Here is a 17379-nt window from a genome sequence, read left to right as displayed (position 1 = left end):
TCTTGGGCCGTAACCGGGCCAAGTACGATAGCTCCGGTCGTTCCGGGTTGTCCGCCATCGGAGTAGCAGCTCCGGTACCGGACCTACGTTATCACATGAATAGTCCTCCGGCGACTCAACGTCCCGGTAGTTCTCGAGTCATAACGGATTCAACTCCGACGTTCACGACCGATATGCCTTTAACGGTTTGATATTCCCTTCGGACTTATTCTACCTCCGATTATCAGCTTGTAACCATATGCTCCGTCCTTACGATTGACAGTTCCACATGGTTCATAGTTCCGATAACTCCTTATTCCACATGGTTCATAGTTCCGATAACTCCCTATCGATACGAGCTCCGAACCGTGCCTCCGCGTATATAAACTCCTAGCTCCTGTACTCTAACTCCTTAGTTCGAATATCGACTAAGTTACTCCTCTGCTCCGACATGGACTTAGAGCGCGTAGCGACTCAAGCCTTAAAGCTTGAGTCTGGTCCGTACTCGCACTCACTCTCTGTATCTCGAAACTCTGCTCCGACTTTCTCCGACTCTCTTCCGACTCGACTCCGACAATCATCTCGCTAGGTCCGGACGTCACACCTCCGGCGTCGGACTTAGCTCCGTCTCGATCTTGACAGGCGGTCTGTACGCAAACGGACCACAGGGATGGCGGAAGGCCAGCCGCGCTGAGTTGCGTACGAACGCTGTTCATGATAGTGAGGTGGAGGCGTTCGTTGCGACCGTTCTGGAACGAACTGTGGGGGGCCGTAAATTGCTGAGTCGCCGCCCACCGTGCGAGGTGAGCCGTCATCTCTGCCGATTTGAGTTCACCATTGTCAGTACGGTACAGGCGAGGGCGTTGGCCGTCGGTTGCGCGGGCAATACGATCTTCCCAGAGGCGTAAGGCATCCACGGCGTCAGCCTTGGAGGCGAGAAGCAGGCTCCATGGGAATGCGGAGTAGTCATCGATTAAGTCAAGAGAGTAGAATACACCAGAGAGCCCGCGGACTGGAAAAGGACCCTGCACGTCGGCATAGACGACGTCAAGCCGTTTGGTTGCCCTCAACCCCTCCCTGATTTTGGGCGCAGGCGCACGTTTCTGCTTGCCCAGGATGCAATGGTCACAACGTGAGGGAGGGGGAGCCGGAGCGACAGGCATACCTTCGACAGCGCCGAGACGGGCGGCGTCCGCAACAGCCTTGTAGTTTGCGTGTGCGAATCGGCCGTGCCAAGTGCTGAGTGGGACGGCACTGGGTAGGCAGGATGGATCGACCTTGCGGCACGAGGCAAAGTGAGCATCCGCAGCAAGGTCAGCTGTTGGTGAGGCCTCGCCCAGCAGAGCATACAACGACGTGTTGATCCGGCGACCGCGGAAAACGACTTCGGCCAGGTTGTAGCGGTTAGCCAGAAGGCACTCGGAATCGCCAAAGGTGGTGAACAGCGCATTATCCGTCGCAAGCTGACTGATGGACAACAGGTTTAGCGAGGCCTTGGGGACAAATAGCACCGAACGCAGTGTTAAGGTGCGTCCTCCAATAGTCACTGGTAACTCGCCTTCCGCAGACGCCTGCACGGACGAGCCATTGAACCCGCAGATGCGTACGGATGCTGCTCGGCGGTTCTGGAGACAAGAGCCATCGTTCACAATGTGGCGCGAGGCGCCGGAGTCGGCGACGAGCGTGAAGTGGTGAGTATCGCGCTTGGGGTGCGGAACGGCGTGTAGTGCCCAGTCAACGGAGGCGGTGGCACGAGACTCGTGATCGTGGACGGCCGCTACCCCAGCGTACGCGTAAGGGTCTGGGCCGTAGTTCTCCTCTGCGCACGGCGAATCGTCCCAAGTCGTGTACGGCGAGTACTCGTACAGGCCCGAGATGGTGGGTTGGACCGGTGGGAGGGCGTAGGCTGGGTCAGAAGGCACCGTGGGAGTGAGGGGTGTGTTGTCATGTGGCGTCACATCGCTGTGGGCAGCATGCGCACGTTCGTCAGGACGAGCTCCTCCTTTCCCCTGAGGTCGTGTGGGCTGCTGCGGCATTGGACGAGGGCGATGAGGGAAAACGTTTGCAGGGAACTGTTTCGCGATATGTCCCTGGTACCCGAGATGCATACAGGGGCCGTTGCAAGTGTCACAGTGAGGGGTGCGACGATGGTCGTTGGTGACATTGCTGCGCATAGGCTGGAGAGGAGGGCGACGATCACGATCACGCCAGTTGGGTGTAGGGCGCGCGGCGTTGGCGGACGCTACCGCGGGAGTGGTTTCCCGGAGTAGAGCTTCGACGTTCTCCAGCGTGACATCTCCTTTGACTAGGTCGCCAAGTATGCGTTGACGTGTGTCTGGATAATGCGCGGAAAGAGCGTGAACCGCAATGATAACGGCCAACGCGTCGGCATTCTCCGGGAGGCCGCCGTCAATGATATCCCTGGATATGGTACGAATCTCCGAGAGTGTCGACGATACAGGTGCCGTGGGCGAGAACTGTAGTGCAAATGCGGAAGTGAATAGATCCGCGATTTGTCTTGGTCCGGAATGCTTGTGGCGCGTGGCAAGCGTGTTCCAGGCCTCAGCGGCGGTGACGCAGTCCTGTATATACGGTTGTTCCGACCTGGACACCGACGCTAACATTTTCGCGAGAAGGACATCGTCGTTCGACCTCCACATGGACTGAAGCGGACGAATGGTCGCGTCAGCTGCAACCTCAGCGTCTGTGGGGCAGTTCTGGGGTTCCGTGAGATGCGATCGGAGGCGAACACCACGCGCGTTGTTCATGAATGCGAACGACCAGCGTTGGTAGTTGCGCAGCGCGTAGTCGAGGATAGGGTGGTCCGCGTTTGAAACGGAATGGTTGATCCAACCCGCCATGGACGGGTTGTCGGGGTCGCGTGGTAGTTCGTCGTGTTTTCGTATGGCAGGGGTAGCGCTCGCGGGATTCGCGGGGGACATCTCAGGAATGGCGGTGAAAGCGTGTAACGGGGAGTTCGTTGGCGTGTTCGGTAAGTGAGGAGGGTTTTCGCGGTCCAAGGAGTGAGATGCGGTATCCGGAAGGTCTTCGGCGTTCATGCGATGCCGGGGAAAAGTGAAGAGATCCTAGAGTATCGCTTGGATTGATGGGCCAAGCCGGGGCTCATAACCTATTAGGATCTATACTAGCTGAGTCTCCGACTGCGTAGTGGTTGCAGAAGGTAGTATTCACCTATACTAGCTGAGTCTGTACATAGCAGTGTGAATACATGATATCTGGCGATGGCGGGCGTGCTTACCTCCGACTGCGTAGTGGTTGCAGAAGGAGGAAAGCGCGACGTCCCGCCGCTCTGTTTTGTTCGTCAACCGTATCGCCACTAATCTGACTTTAATGGCGGAACCTTATCCCTCACACAACTATGTTACCGTTCAGATTCCAGGGCTGGGCCTCGCGTCCACAAAAGCACCGTGGACCATGAGCTTGCTTCGCCTCCACGCTCCGGATCAGGTGTCCGGACAGAAGCGTTCTGAAGCTTTTGTCCCAGGGCCGGACACCCCGGCTGAGGCTTGAACAAGCTCACCAAGATAAGATTCCTTGCCTTACTAGCACCTTGTTCCATCCATCACCACATCATGTCTCTGGAGGCTAGAACACAGGAGCTGAGGCTGGGTTGGCAGTGGAAGGAGCGTTGCACGGCGCTCACGTTGTTCGCGGACATCAATGCCGACCACACAAGTGACTCCAAGTACCAATGGAGATATGCAGACAGCATACCATCTGAGATTCACGTTGAGCTTTTGAAGGCGGGACTCATTCCCGACCCGTATGTTGGTTTCAACGAGCACCTGGTCCAATGTGAGAAAACTGTCTTTTCGGCTGCATAGGCGAAGCTGATTGTTTTGCTTAGGGATAGGAGACACTGAATGGCTGTACCGCTTCCGATTCTCCGTTGACGTTCTTGGCCCGGAGGCTGAGTTTGTCGACTTACAACTCGAAGGACTGGATAGCATATGCGACATATACGTAGTAAGCCCCGTGTTCCAAAATTACACTGCAGTGTTCTGAATGTCGGTCAGAACGGGGTTCTGATGCTGGCTACAGATAACATGTTCCAGTCGTATTCAGTTAGTGCCTTATGGCTAAGTTGTGAAACCGCGCGCCTCAGTACTTCCTAGATCAAGCTGGATCGCTACAAACTCGACGCTATCAATGAATTACTACTTCATTTCAAATCTGCGAAAAATATCGCGCTCGACGAGGAGAAGAAGTATGGCGCCGTGCGTGCTGGGTCCACAAATCTAGGACATCCTTCACGCGTGTATGTGCGGAAAGCGCAATATGACTGGCGGTTCGTGTTCGAGGATCTAGCCCGCGTACTTCTCTGACCAGGGCATACCACAGATGGGATTGGGTTCGTCTCCGAGCTGATGAGATTCCATCATTGACTCATCCTGCTTCAGGGTCCCGAGCTCATGACGTGCGGCCCTTACCGACCTGTGAAACTTATATCTTACACAGCGCGGTTATCTTGCGTTCACGCTCGCGCATCTGTGAGACCAGACCTAGAGCCGTCTCTGTCTGTCGACTTGGACATCGACGGACGCCTTCAAGCAGTTCACTCCATCCGGGTGCGCCTGTTCGACCTTCAAGGCAACGTGCTTCGAGAACATATCTCGGCCGAGAGCCCAGCGAGCGATGAAGCCGATCGTAGTACACTGATGCACGTACCATCCGTGGTCACCTGGGGGCTTAAAGACGTCGTCCAATTGTGGTGGCCGGTCGATTACGGCGATCAAGCGCTTTACCTGGTGAACGTTGAATTACTGGGTCTTGTGAGGAGCCTATTGAAGGTTCTTGATGGAGACTCATCGTTTAGCCGTCTCGTGTAGGAAGGAGCCGTCATTGATTCTCATAATCAGAGGATAGGATTTCGAAGAATTGAGCTCGTACAGGAGCCGCTTGCGGAAGCCGATCAGTATGGAAAAGGCAGTACGTTCTTCTTCCGAATAAATGGTGTTCGGGTGTTTGCTGGTGGTATGTGCCCTCGTTTAACTCTGATGTAGCGCCATCTGGGCTGATCATGGACTCTCATTAGGATCCAACTGGATACCTGCGGATAACTTTCTGACTACAATCTCTTCTGCCCGATATCGCGCGTGGATAACACTCCTTCGTGATGGAAATCAGAATATGGTGCGCGTATGGGGTGGGGGAATCTACGAACCCGATAATTTTTACGACGTCTGTGATGGTAACAGATATTCTGTTCTCGTCACAACGCAAGCTCAATTCCTGCTCTTATCGTCAGAACTCGGCATCCTTGTCTGGCAGGACTTTCAATTCGCATGCGGAGTGTACCCTGCACATGATGATTTCGTGCAATCTGTCAAAGCAGAGGCCCAAGTCAATGTTAAACGCCTCCGCAGACATCCATCGTTGGCCCTGTTTTGTGGCAATAACGAAGGTAAGATCGTGTTCAAAATGTTATAGCCTCCACGCCGACAGCAACATCGGACATGTAGATTATCAGATGGTTCTTCAATGGGGAGATGTAGCTGAACTTCCAGCGAGGAAGATATACGAGGAAGTTCTGCCTTCTGTAGTTACTGAACTGACCGATCCGGTAAACCCGATCCCCTATCATCGAGGATCCCCATATGGAGGAGAGGGGTGGGATACCGCCGACCCAACAATTGGAGATATTCACCAATGGAATATCTGGGGCGGAGCGGAGAAACCGTGGCAGGAGTATGATCATATGGGTGGTCGTTTTGTGAGGTCCGTGAACGTAGTGGAAATTCTCTTGAACAATCTGACTGAACGTTGTCGTCAGTGAATTCGGAATTCCAGCTATGCCATGTCTACGGACTGTCATGGCATGGGCTAGGGATACTCCCGAAGGAGAAGAGAAATTGCACCCACAATCCAAAATCATGGCCCAACACTGTCGTGCCGGACAATTTGAGCGCCGTTTCGCAATTCTTATGAATGAGAATTTCCGACTGACGGAAGACCTCGAAAGGCATGTTACTATGCTTCATTTAGCTGGATGTTTGTTCACTAGGGGAGTTTAGATATGCTTATAACACGCAGCTTCTCCAAAGCGAAGCAGTCTCTTTTGCGTATAGGACGTGGAGGAGAGAGTGGAAGGGGAAAGGAAAAGAGTATTGTTCTGGAGTACTAGCCTGGCAATTGAACGATTGCTGGCCGGTGACATCTTGGGCGATTGCGGATTACTTCGTACGTGAACTTACGCACTCATAGACTGGTTTGACAGGCGTCTATTCTAGTTACGACCGAAGCCCGCCTACTATAGCATTTCTCGCGAACTACGCAAAGTAACCATCGGCGTATTCAGAACCGTACGTGTTTTATGTTCTGCCATGTTCATTCACTGTCACCATTGTTGATAGAATTCACCGAGCAGGTGCACAAGAATCGGCCGAGCGACCGGCCACGGCAGGTACTCCATCAACTCGTAACTTCAAGGCATCGCCTCATTGACGTTATCGATGCCCTCACAGACCTACGAATTTGGAGCATACCAGACTGCTGGCGCAACCATTTCGGTGTGGGCGACCAATGCAGCGCTTTCTCCGGTCACTGCAAAGGTCGAGATCACGTCGAGGTGCCTGTTGTCGGACTGGTCTCATGTTGAAGTACAAGACGGTCTCACGTTAGGGCCTAACCAATCCACCGAAATCAATTCCGACCTGCCCTGCTTCGGACCGAAAGGCACGACTGATTCTCATACCGTGGTCGTAGCAGCGCGGTTATTGGATTCGAGATCTGGCGAGGTGCTTGCTCGATATGTGGATTGGCCCCAGCCATTCAAATATCTCGATCTGCGCATAGATCCAGGGCTCTCCATCCAAGTGGACCTTCCTCCAAGCGGAGTTGACGAGACCAAATTACACATATCCTCGCAGAAACCGGTCAAGTGCCTGTTCTTCAGCGTGGACTATCCGCATCAGAGTATCACGGATCACAAAGCTCAGTCATGGGAACATGCCGAACATTTCTCAGAAGAGCCCAAATGGAGCGATAATGCACTCGATATCATGCCAGGCGACGAGCAATTGATCAAGGTTAAGGGCCTGCGAGGGAGAGTCATACGGGCGGCGTATTTAGGCCACGAAAAGGGGTTTCCCATACAATAGCTACCATGATGTATCCTTGTCGGTGTACCAAATTGCTTGGGACCGAGGATATGCGTACACATGATCTGCAACGATTGTCGGGTGATCTACAATACTGACGGTGATACCGGCGATGTCTACGAGGTCAGGCCTTCGACCTCAACGTCCGCATCTTGTCTGCCGTGATGTTACAGAAAATCTACATAGCCCGACATGGTGAAAGTTCTGCATCACCGTAACTCCCGGCGATCTGATCACATCTTTACTGTCAGGCTATCGGCTGAACTGGGTTACGAGCAACTGGTTTGTCCTTCAAGAACATAGCTTCCGATACTCCGTTGAGCATGTTACCGTAGGCAGAGTAAGACCGGCTTACCCAAAGACCCGCCACTAGCTGCTTTCGGAGAAGTGCGTTCTGTTTTGCTTTTCCACCTTGATAACACGAGGTGCTGAACGTTGCGTTAGTTGCAAGCGAGGGAGCTTGCAGCCTATTTCCTGTCCCTCCCGGAGTCCGAGCGACCGACGGCGATATTGTCTTCCCCGTATTGTCAGTGAGTTTTGCATCACAGTTCGCGGTCGTGAGATGCTAAGGCATATGCAGACCGATGCCTTCAGACGTCTGAGCCTACCTCTCAGGCATTGAACCTACCAATCTTTGTGGAACATGGTGAAACTCCTTCACTATCATGCAATACAGTACAGCTATGAACCGATATCATCCAGGCCTCTCTGAGTGGTATTCCCCAGTGACAGAAGGAACCGGACTGCATCCCCGCCCTGGATCTGCGGCCGATCTGCAACGGTATTTCCCGACCATTGATCCCGCGGGGTGGTCCACTATCTTCTATCCGTCTCGAAAGGGAGAGACGGTAGGGCAAGTTCATGATCGCGCAGCCCAATTTCTTGGAATATTGGTGCCAATCATCGAGGCAAAAATGCCAGGAGTAGAACGCGTTCTTTTGTTCAGCCACGCGGCAACCGTGATTGCCCTTGTTCGCGCTTTGCTGAACGACAGGACTATGGATCTCCGGGTAGGATGTTGTTCGTTGACAGAGTTGGAGAGGCTACCAGGCGCCAATGCGGTTTTGGGCGGGTGGAAGATCCTGAAAGTCGCGGACGGCACCCACATGAAGGAAGGGGCCTCGAGAGACTGGGGTTTTGAGGACATTGAGATCGCGAACGGCGAGGTTTGTCATTCAATGTTTGTTGTTTGCCGCACTCATCTTTCGCCATAGGTTGTTTCAGATCCCGGTTTACCTGGATCGGAAGATGAAACTGACGGGCCCGTAGGGCCCCAAGTATCCCATCCATCCGCAAGGATGTAGACTAGGAATGCCACCGCCACGCACACATGTACAATCCCATGCTTTGGGACAATCAAATAGAGGGATGTTTACACTTTGCTAAAAGATGACGTAGGCACTGGCATAACTCACGCTAGAGTCTCGGGGACTCGCGCACTTGCTGCTCTGTTCATATCTTACCCAGCGCATGGTGATGGAATTATGTTGATCGCCGGACTTCGTGGAATCGATGAACGCCAGCGCTCCGAGAAGTACGCCTATGGGATGCCGCCCGCAGATTGTGTTCTTCGTCTTCGCAAGATATGCAGCGAAGACGTTATGAGCATCCTTGGTAGCCGTGTTGGCCGGAATAGTGAGAATGTTCATCGCCTCGTGATCAAGCGCAGATATGGAGGCATGGATAGGATGGTGCTGGTACATTGTTGCTTTCGTTGACGTGGAAAGCTGGGTGGCGCGCACAGAACTCGGAACCAATGCAGGATCCGGATAGTAGTTGGTGTAACGGAACCGAGCCCCCCTTGATCCCGCAGATCAATATGTTAACATCATTTCACGCCGTGATTTTCGACTCACCAGTGGCAGAAGTCGCTGGAGACTACGCAGAAGGTGTCATCGCGGAGCAGATACGGCGCTATCAATTCCCCAAAGAGTGTTTCCTTTTCGGTGTCTATGGCGCCAACAAGTATCGGCACAAGCTTTATGTTCTGGCTAGAAACCGTCTGCATTCAACGCTCATATCCATATCGGGAGAACCGCAACTTACCCTTCAAACACCTTGCGAATGTAGGGGAGATGCATCTCGATGCTGTGTTCGTTCTCATCGGTTTCCAAGTCCATATCGCTGAACTTGCCGGTGTTCCGCAGGTCCTGAATGGCTACAGCATCTGAGCAATGATGTAGCTAATAACGAGGCATCGGCATACTCTCAAGATCTAACGGCAGATCGCCGATAGGTGTCTCATACCCGTTGCACCTGGACAAAGCACACCCATCGAGGTACACATGATGCGACGGTCCGAGGACGAAGACTCGGCGACTATGACTCTGGTGAGCAAGGCGTCGCTCGAGAGCTTCATGCACCTGGCCCTACATGCCAACGGTATCAATGCTCTTGTAGGCCCATGCGGCTGCTGGTCCCGAGTACGAGTAGCCTGCATGTCTGTGATGCATGAGATGAATTTGCGAACTGACTTATGGAGCACGGACGGGCCAATGATCGCCTTGCAGCCCTCAATGGGAGGATGGAAGTTATCGTCTTCCTGGGGCTTGACGTCCTGAAGCCACCCGGACAATTGGGTATTCAAGCGCTGTCCTACAAACTGGTTATTGGATTGGTCATTCGTTACGAGTATATGAATGAATCACTGTCGTCAGTGTACCATGAACCTGCGTGAGATGCTTCCCTAACAGTCCGGGGTGCGTATGAGAAAATATAATCCAGCTTGACCGGTGCCACGAATCTCACCTAACGGACATGGCAGCAGTGAACGGTAGGGTCTGATGACAGCTGATCGTTGGAGGGTTGGCGGTGAGATCAAGAAGAATATTACAGCATAATCGATGTCCGATATGCATAGCCACCCGTGTCACGCGCATATACGATATGAAGCATACAACGGCGCTATCGCGTTCAGGGTCGGCATGTTCATGGTAATGCAGACATATGCGGGTACATGGAGTGGCAGGGGATCAAAGAGCGAAGGAGCGAGAGGAAAGACCACCGATATCTACTCCTCTGACCGCAGACGCGCGGCAGGGTTGGTAACCTTGATACCCAAAGCCTTGGCCCTGAGAATGAGATAATAAGGCTCGGTGGACAAGGAAAGATAGAGAGGATCAGGTACGCACTTCTCAAGAATCACTGTCCGGTTGCGGCTGCTAACATTGTGCGCAATCTCGGCAGCGAAGTTTTTGTTGTGCATCAACAAGAGCTCAACATCCCGGACATTGCTGACGAGGAACTTCTTGAGGCCGTTGGGGAGAAGGTGGCGAGTCTATACATCAGGCACCGTGAGTAGGGAGCTATGCTACTACACGTTGGGCTGTGAATACCTTCTTGTTGCTGCCATAGCCAATCTAGCGGGGAATATGACATGAGCGCTGAATTGGTAACTATACGCAGTTCACGTACCTTGGGCATGGGGAGCTGTCCCTTGAACCGCCGCCTGACCCTGTTATCAATACCCTTGGGTTTTCTCCATGCCTCCTTTACGCTCTTGTAACGATCCGACTGGTGGCGCCTGCACAATGCAATGATTGAGACAAGAAGTTTTGTGGGGACAAGAACGCGTTTACTTGAAGGGTTTGGTCCGCTTCTTGACGATGGGGATGGTGGCGGCCATGGCGGTCTACGATATGGAGCAGAGTCAGCACCAGTCCAGATGAGCCATCGGGCAGAATAGAGGATGGCGCTTGTGAACTGGAGTGGATGCAAGCCAGCTCAGATGTCATCCGAAGTGCATCAAAGCCATCCATCGCTCGCGATGCATCCACCGCCTCATATCCAGCATAGGATCATTCAGAATCACCAAGAGACGAGAATGCGCGTGTATTGAGCAACAGGAAAGCCAGGCGTACTCACAGATTTTGCGGGGATGAAGAGCTTGAGGGGGGCGAGGCGGCGTCTGTCTGGCGATGACAGAAAAGGAAATTTGCACTCGGGTCTTACTCCGAGGTTAGGGTTACAGTACTTTTATTATGTATCACTGCAAGTGTCCGTGGGAGTACGCTCAGATCTCTGCCAAAGCACCGAAAGGACCGCACGCAACAGCAAAATTATTCAAACCTCTAACAGCCAGGGCAAAGCAATGGCCTTGGTATTTGCATGCACCTACATGGATTCCCACTTCCGTGTTGGGCCTGCTACTATATCCCAATCAGACGGACTGCGGGCAGTCGCCGTCAGCGTTCCCAGCGGAGCCGGTGCATGCTTCTTCCGCGGCGACTGCCCATGCTTGGTGTCTCTTCCGACTTCGTCCGCGACGCAGCTCGTGGTGAGCGACATGAGGCATACACTACATTCATACGAGAACATCACAGTTCTGAAACACTGGGTGGTTGTAACGGGGCAGCTCAAGCTGCGGGCGGCGAGGGCAGTGAAGTGCACCCAGGTTCACGTGCGTCACAAGAAGGCCCCAGAATTAAATAACTCCCTCCGATCGTACACCCGCGGAACGTAGTCACCATCTTGAACGGCTGCTGTGACGGCAACCTCTTTCCCCCACCTCTCAAAACGTGCACCAGTCCACCCTTACTTCCAAGCCCTCGCTCCTCGAATCCCTGAGCGGCGATAACCACCTAGCCCATATCCGCCGCCGCATGCTTGCTGCTCCCGCCGTGGATCTGAGTTTGGATGATGATGATGGCTGGGTGGCGTACACACCAGGCAAGCCCAAACTTCACAAGACTCCAAGCGTGAACAGTTGGGGAGTTACTGTAATGGGCGGCGGATACGACTGGAACAACGACAAGGAGCACGATGCGTCGCCACAAAAGGAAAATCAGGCCCCGACGCGCTCGACCGAAGATCTGCAACACGGCAAAGCCCACCTTCCCCGCGCTCCATCGCCATCTCCCTCCCTTTCACGGACTCTGGCAGCACCGAAAACTATGGTTACACCGGCGAGCCCGTCTCCATATTCTTCGCCTGTCCCGATCTTGACAGGAGCCCGTTTCACCATGGAGCCCTTATCGTCGTCTCCTACGAGCCGCTCACCTGCTAGTTCGCGACCTATATCTCCTGCCCAAAGCGTACCGCCGTCCCCGGGGGCCGTGCATCGCGCTTCATTATCGCGATCGCCTACAACATCGCGACCCGGTACACCACGCCCAAGGCGCAGGTCATCTCAACAACGGGTTTCACTCATCGCGGGTCGCGTGTCGATATTGCCACCCGAGGCGGCGTCGACCCTCATCTCGCCTCAAAAGCTCACCAGATCGGGCAGCGCGCGTAGCTATCTGAGCGTCGCGTCGAGCGCGGGGCCGCCTACGCCAGAACCCGAGCGAGAGCAATTCCTTGGTGGTCGGAGCATCTTGGAGTTCGTAATAGAGAAAGAGATAGGACGCGGTGCTTACGGCGTCGTTAAGCGTGCAAGAGAGATGAATGACGACGGCTCATTAGGGGCAAGCGCGTTCAGCCTATTCGCAACAGATCACGAACTTACTGTTCTCCCTCAGCCGCCCCTGGTAATCAAGCAGATCATCAAGTCTAGAATATTAGCGGATTGCTGGAAGAGGCATCCCAAGCACGGAACGATTCCCATAGAGATCTACGTCTTGAACGCGATCTCATCCACGACCTACGTCTTACCCCCGCGTCGACCATGGCATCCATTACGTCCCACCGCGACGTCCACGCTTCCTAACGCGATGCCGCGCTCAGAAGGAGATCCCCCCATTGAAGATGATTGGATTGAAGGCAAAGTCGTAAATGGTCATCCGAACATCTGCCTTATGTTGGACTTCTTTGAGGACGAGCAATATTACTATATGGTGATGCCATCAACGACCATGGAACCCACCGACGAGAATACATCTCCTCCTTCGGATCTCTTCGATCTGGTAGAAAGTTATCCTCAGGGTCTTCCGCCAGACATGGTACGAACCTACCTCGGCCAAATAGCGGACGCCATGGCGTTCCTGCATGCAAAGGGCATTGGTGAGTTATGTCAAGTACGTATTCCGTTCACCGAGCTCATAATCCGTAGTACACCGTGATATCAAGGACGAGAATGTTGTTCTCGGTCCGCACGGCAAATGCATTCTGATCGACTTCGGGAGTTCAGGTCTTGTTCGCAGGAACGGTTGGGACACGTTCAGTGGCACGTAAGTACGAGGTACTTGCAATGAGAACGGGCCTGACTGTTTCTCAGGCTCGATTATGCTGGGCCAGAAATTCTACGAGGCGAGCGTTACCATGGCAAGGAACAAGACGTCTGGGCATTCGGCGTAGTTGCGTACGTGTTGCTGTGCGGCGAATGCCCCTTTACCACTGCCTCAGAGGCACAGGACGGTCTCACGTCTCCTTTCGCGAACGCATCGATTGCCCTGGACGAGAGATGCGGCGAAGATCACGAAACGGAGGGCTTGGAAGCAGACGGGGGTGGTGCTCTGGGCGATGCCGCGGCATTGGTCAGAGCGTGCTTACAGGTTGAACTCAGCGCTCGACCTACCTTCGAACGGATACTGCAATCGCGTTTCCTCATGGGAACTGGCGGGTGGGGCGCAGGGGAAGCATGAGACAACGCGGACGATATCCTCGCGGCAAACTACTCCGGTGCCAAGTAAGAGAAGAAGGCTTGAATCGTACAAGTGTATCACCAGCGAAACCAGGTATTTAAACGACACGACACAGATACAGTTATAATCCTGTGTGTATGTTAACGCACAACGTGTATACTAGTATTAAGCACGATATGCATGAATGCGCTTTCGGAACTTTCTGCATCCGCGTGGGTGGTGTGGCAGTGCCGAACTTGGAGTTGGGTTGAGGGGAGTCAGCGCATCGCCACCCCGGGCTAGATCCGGACCTCCGTGAAGCTCAGTACTGTACAGCACACTTCGTGGCCTCCGAGACGTAAGAAAGGTGCGCGAAAGCCCTGGATGTTTCTCGATCTTTGCACAGGGGCACTACCTGAACGCAAATTGCGCAGAGTTACCCCTTGAAGCGCCTCCAAGTAGCGCCGATGCTTAGCAAGACGCCCCATGCTTTCAAGCACCGGTCCCGTCTATAAGGGTGGAAAAACTGATGATAAGATTCGGGGGTCCGCGATGAGCCTGGGAAAGCAAAATTTGGGAGAGAGAAAAGGCCATCTGTTGCTCCCTGATCTCTCCCTCCGTCTCTTCCCTGTATCCCTTTCCTCTCCTTGTATTTCTTAACGATCTAAGTGAGTTTTTGACTTCATTGAACATCCTTCTCTGCGCCATCCGCTCTTTAACCGTCGTATCGCTTATATCGGTCGGCTTCGAGCGAGATAAAGCACCTTGATCCGCAGCGAGTTGTCGAACAGCGCACTGACATCGTATCGCCGTAGAACAACCACAAAATGGGAAAGGAGAAGACTCACGTCAACGTCGTCGGTGAGTGCAGCGTTCGATGTGATTTGATCGCACTTTATCTAACGTGCCGCTAGTCATCGGTCACGTCGACTCCGGCAAGTCGACCACTACCGGTCACTTGATCTACAAGTGCGGTGGTATCGATAAGCGTACCATCGAGAAGTTCGAGAAGGAGGCTGCTGAACTCGGCAAGGGCTCCTTCAAGTACGGTAAGCCAAATTTTCGATATGTTGGTCGGACCGAAACTAATATGTGTCCCCGCCTCTTCAGCATGGGTGCTCGACAAGCTGAAGGCCGAGCGTGAGCGTGGTATCACCATCGATATCGCCCTCTGGAAGTTCGAAACCCCCAAGTACATGGTCACTGTAAGTTTTTGTCGTTTGAGCGCCTCACGATCGGCAATTGAGCGCACTGCAGGTCATCGATGCCCCCGGTCACCGTGACTTCATTAAGAACATGATCACCGGTACCTCGCAGGCTGACTGCGCTATCCTCATCATCGCCGGTGGTACCGGTGAGTTCGAGGCCGGTATCTCCAAGGACGGCCAGACCCGCGAGCATGCCCTTCTTGCGTTCACCCTTGGTGTCCGTCAGCTCATCGTCGCCGTCAACAAGATGGACACCACGAAGGTTAGCAGCACTCAGACAACACTCCTGACAGAATGCTAATAGCCTTCAACAACAGTGGTCTGAGGACCGTTTCAACGAAATCGTCAAGGAGACGTCGACCTTCATCAAGAAGGTCGGTTACAACCCGAAGGCTGTCGCTTTCGTCCCCATCTCCGGCTGGCACGGTGACAACATGTTGGAGGAGTCGGTCAAGTAGGATATATCGCTATCGTACTCATCGCAGATACTGATCGCGTTTTGCAGCATGCCGTGGTACAAGGGCTGGACCAAGGAGACCAAGGCCGGTGTCGTCAAGGGCAAGACCCTCCTCGATGCCATCGATGCCATCGAGCCCCCGGTCCGTCCCTCCGACAAGCCCCTCCGTCTCCCCCTCCAGGATGTCTACAAGATCGGCGGTATCGGAACGGTTCCCGTCGGCCGTGTCGAGACCGGTATCATCAAGGCCGGTATGGTCGTTACGTTCGCGCCGTCCAACGTCACCACAGAAGTCAAGTCCGTCGAGATGCACCACGAGCAGCTCGAGCAGGGCAACCCCGGTGACAACGTCGGCTTCAACGTCAAGAACGTGTCCGTCAAGGATATCCGCCGTGGTAACGTCGCCTCCGACTCCAAGAACGACCCCGCCAAGGAGGCCGCATCCTTCAACGCCCAGGTCATCATTCTCAACCACCCCGGTCAGATCGGCGCCGGCTACGCACCGGTGCTCGACTGCCACACCGCGCACATTGCCTGCAAGTTCGCGGAGCTCATCGAGAAGATCGACCGTCGTAACGGTAAGGTGCTCGAGGCGAGCCCGAAGTTCGTCAAGTCAGGTGATGCGTGCATCGCCAAGCTTGTTCCCTCCAAGCCGATGTGCGTTGAGACCTACAACGAGTACCCACCCCTCGGTCGTTTCGCCGTCCGTGACATGAGGCAGACGGTTGCCGTCGGCATCATCAAGTCCGTCGAGAAGACCGACAAGTCTGGTGGCAAGGGTTCGTGTTGTTCTGTAGGATTTTCTTCAACATACTTACGCGATGCGTTATTTCAGTCACCAAGTCCGCCGAGAAGGCCGCGAAGAAGAAGTAAATGCTGGAGCCGTCGTAGACTTGTATTTTTTCTTTTCGGATCTTCCGGTCTCGCTCCCTCCGCATATATTCCCTCATTCTCGCTGCACGATGTCACGAACCATATACTGTTGTAACTGTATAGCGTCTGTATACTGCAACGAAGACGACGGCGGTGGTCAAATGCTGGCTTCCGTCGGGGTTACACTCCAAGGATACTTTGCATGATTAAGGAGTTGGTGAACATGTACTATGCGGTAGCTACATGGAGTCCCATCTTTGCCTGTCAAGCGAACATGGGGAAATTGTCCACTTTAGGATCCCTACATGTCGGTTTCTCGAGGGATGATTCTCCCTAGCAGATCGGAAACCATGCTCTTTGAGCGACCGAGCGATGTAAGGCGCTAGCTCGCTCTGGTCGGCGATGACCGTGCGGATACGCCTGTTAGGGTCGGCCGAGAAAGCCTCCTTGAGACAATGAACAAGGAGGTCGTCTTGGATCTTCGTTTTGCGGTACTGTTCCTCGACAAAGAAATGACGAACGACCGCGTCCGAAGAGGTGCCGTCCGTCAACGCGCCCTCCGTCTGCTGCCTGTCCTGGATGACGGCCTGTGAAGTTGAGTCGGGCGAAGCATCGATCGCGATGAGGCCGATGACATGTTCGCCGAGCTCTAGGAGCCAGAAGGCGGAGGAGGGCGAGCGAGAGTAAAACGCCTGGATATCTCTCATGTCCGGGCGGCGCATGGTCTCCGACAGCAGGTCCTCAAATGACGGTCGGTTATACCTGACGGCGGAACACAATCAATTTGAGAATTTGGTGAGTCGATGGAACCCACGTACCAGTCCGAGGCGAACATAAGAGGCACGGCCATAGCCGCGAAAGCGGGCAAAGGACGAAGGTAGGCCCAGAGGCCCTGGCCCTGCTGGGGCCACCACCCCATATACTGTATCATGACAGCGGAGAGGCCGATCCAGAGGGCAATCATCAAAGGGTTGGTGCACACTGTAACGGCTGTGAGCACGCGACCACCTCAAAGTTCGACGAGAGGCGGATACCTCGGACGTTGGCGGTCGCGAGCCCCTCCATGTTGACCTTGCCCACGAGGAAGCGGACGAGCTTGTCGTCGGCGGGTTCATAGCGACGAATGCGGGCTTCGACAGGCATCGCGAACCAGGAACAGGACAGTAGTGCTGAAGGCCTGCGCCATCGCCGTCGAGACTTTTTGAGGACAGGAGAGCAAGCGTAAGGTACGACGAACGTGC

At 54.1% G+C, this 17379-nt stretch overlaps 7 protein-coding genes across 7 annotated transcripts; 4 read left to right on the top strand and 3 right to left on the bottom strand.

Moving 5' to 3' along the window:
* Nucleotides 1-3572: 3572 nt before the first annotated feature.
* Nucleotides 3573-7100, top strand: PUNSTDRAFT_109883 (glycoside hydrolase; the record flags this gene model as incomplete). The annotated part of the gene is made up of 13 exons (XM_007378555.1): nt 3573-3795; nt 3848-3966; nt 4116-4292; nt 4401-4772; nt 4830-4974; nt 5036-5191; nt 5249-5404; nt 5463-5718; nt 5774-5962; nt 6015-6180; nt 6231-6302; nt 6368-6403; nt 6465-7100. The coding sequence occupies 13 exons, from the start codon at nt 3573-3575 to the stop codon at nt 7098-7100; spliced, it is 2703 nt and encodes a 900-aa protein (XP_007378617.1).
* A 133-nt stretch (nt 7101-7233) lies between these two features.
* PUNSTDRAFT_48634 (phosphoglycerate mutase-like protein) lies at nt 7234-8464 on the top strand. The gene is made up of 7 exons (XM_007378554.1): nt 7234-7295; nt 7352-7382; nt 7436-7487; nt 7545-7626; nt 7681-7746; nt 7803-8266; nt 8315-8464. The coding sequence occupies exons 1-7, from the start codon at nt 7265-7267 to the stop codon at nt 8402-8404; spliced, it is 816 nt and encodes a 271-aa protein (XP_007378616.1). The 5' UTR covers nt 7234-7264; the 3' UTR covers nt 8405-8464.
* Nucleotides 8465-8482: 18 nt separating this feature from the next.
* PUNSTDRAFT_129371 (UPF0103-domain-containing protein) lies at nt 8483-9859 on the bottom strand (the record flags this gene model as incomplete). The annotated part of the gene is made up of 8 exons (XM_007378553.1): nt 8483-8900; nt 8957-9091; nt 9147-9258; nt 9307-9419; nt 9474-9542; nt 9590-9695; nt 9749-9786; nt 9849-9859. 8 exons carry the CDS (start codon nt 9857-9859, stop codon nt 8483-8485), a joined length of 1002 nt encoding a protein of 333 aa, XP_007378615.1.
* Nucleotides 9860-10110: 251 nt separating this feature from the next.
* Nucleotides 10111-10725, bottom strand: PUNSTDRAFT_129370 (60S ribosomal protein L32; the record flags this gene model as incomplete). The annotated part of the gene is made up of 5 exons (XM_007378552.1): nt 10111-10171; nt 10232-10377; nt 10436-10459; nt 10515-10623; nt 10679-10725. 5 exons carry the CDS (start codon nt 10723-10725, stop codon nt 10111-10113), a joined length of 387 nt encoding a protein of 128 aa, XP_007378614.1.
* Nucleotides 10726-11701: 976 nt separating this feature from the next.
* PUNSTDRAFT_59540 (kinase-like protein) lies at nt 11702-13621 on the top strand (the record flags this gene model as incomplete). Its single annotated transcript, XM_007378551.1, has 3 exons — nt 11702-13040; nt 13090-13207; nt 13255-13621. The coding sequence occupies 3 exons, from the start codon at nt 11702-11704 to the stop codon at nt 13619-13621; spliced, it is 1824 nt and encodes a 607-aa protein (XP_007378613.1).
* An 806-nt stretch (nt 13622-14427) lies between these two features.
* Nucleotides 14428-16138, top strand: PUNSTDRAFT_41184 (translation elongation factor 1a; the record flags this gene model as incomplete). Its single annotated transcript, XM_007378550.1, has 7 exons — nt 14428-14461; nt 14515-14649; nt 14711-14805; nt 14858-15070; nt 15126-15262; nt 15314-16044; nt 16101-16138. 7 exons carry the CDS (start codon nt 14428-14430, stop codon nt 16136-16138), a joined length of 1383 nt encoding a protein of 460 aa, XP_007378612.1.
* Nucleotides 16139-16261: 123 nt separating this feature from the next.
* Nucleotides 16262-17326, bottom strand: PUNSTDRAFT_117396 (uncharacterized protein). Its single transcript, XM_007378549.1, has 3 exons — nt 17173-17326; nt 16957-17119; nt 16262-16900 (listed from the first exon to the last, which is right to left on the bottom strand). Exons 1-3 carry the CDS (start codon nt 17279-17281, stop codon nt 16378-16380), a joined length of 795 nt encoding a protein of 264 aa, XP_007378611.1. The 5' UTR covers nt 17282-17326; the 3' UTR covers nt 16262-16377.
* Between the last annotated feature and the right edge of the window lie 53 nt (nt 17327-17379).

The sequence above is a fragment of the Punctularia strigosozonata genome (genome assembly GCF_000264995.1).
Source record: "Punctularia strigosozonata HHB-11173 SS5 unplaced genomic scaffold PUNSTscaffold_1, whole genome shotgun sequence".
NCBI lineage: Eukaryota > Fungi > Basidiomycota > Agaricomycetes > Corticiales > Punctulariaceae > Punctularia > Punctularia strigosozonata.
This window is presented reverse-complemented; position numbering and strand designations above follow the sequence as displayed.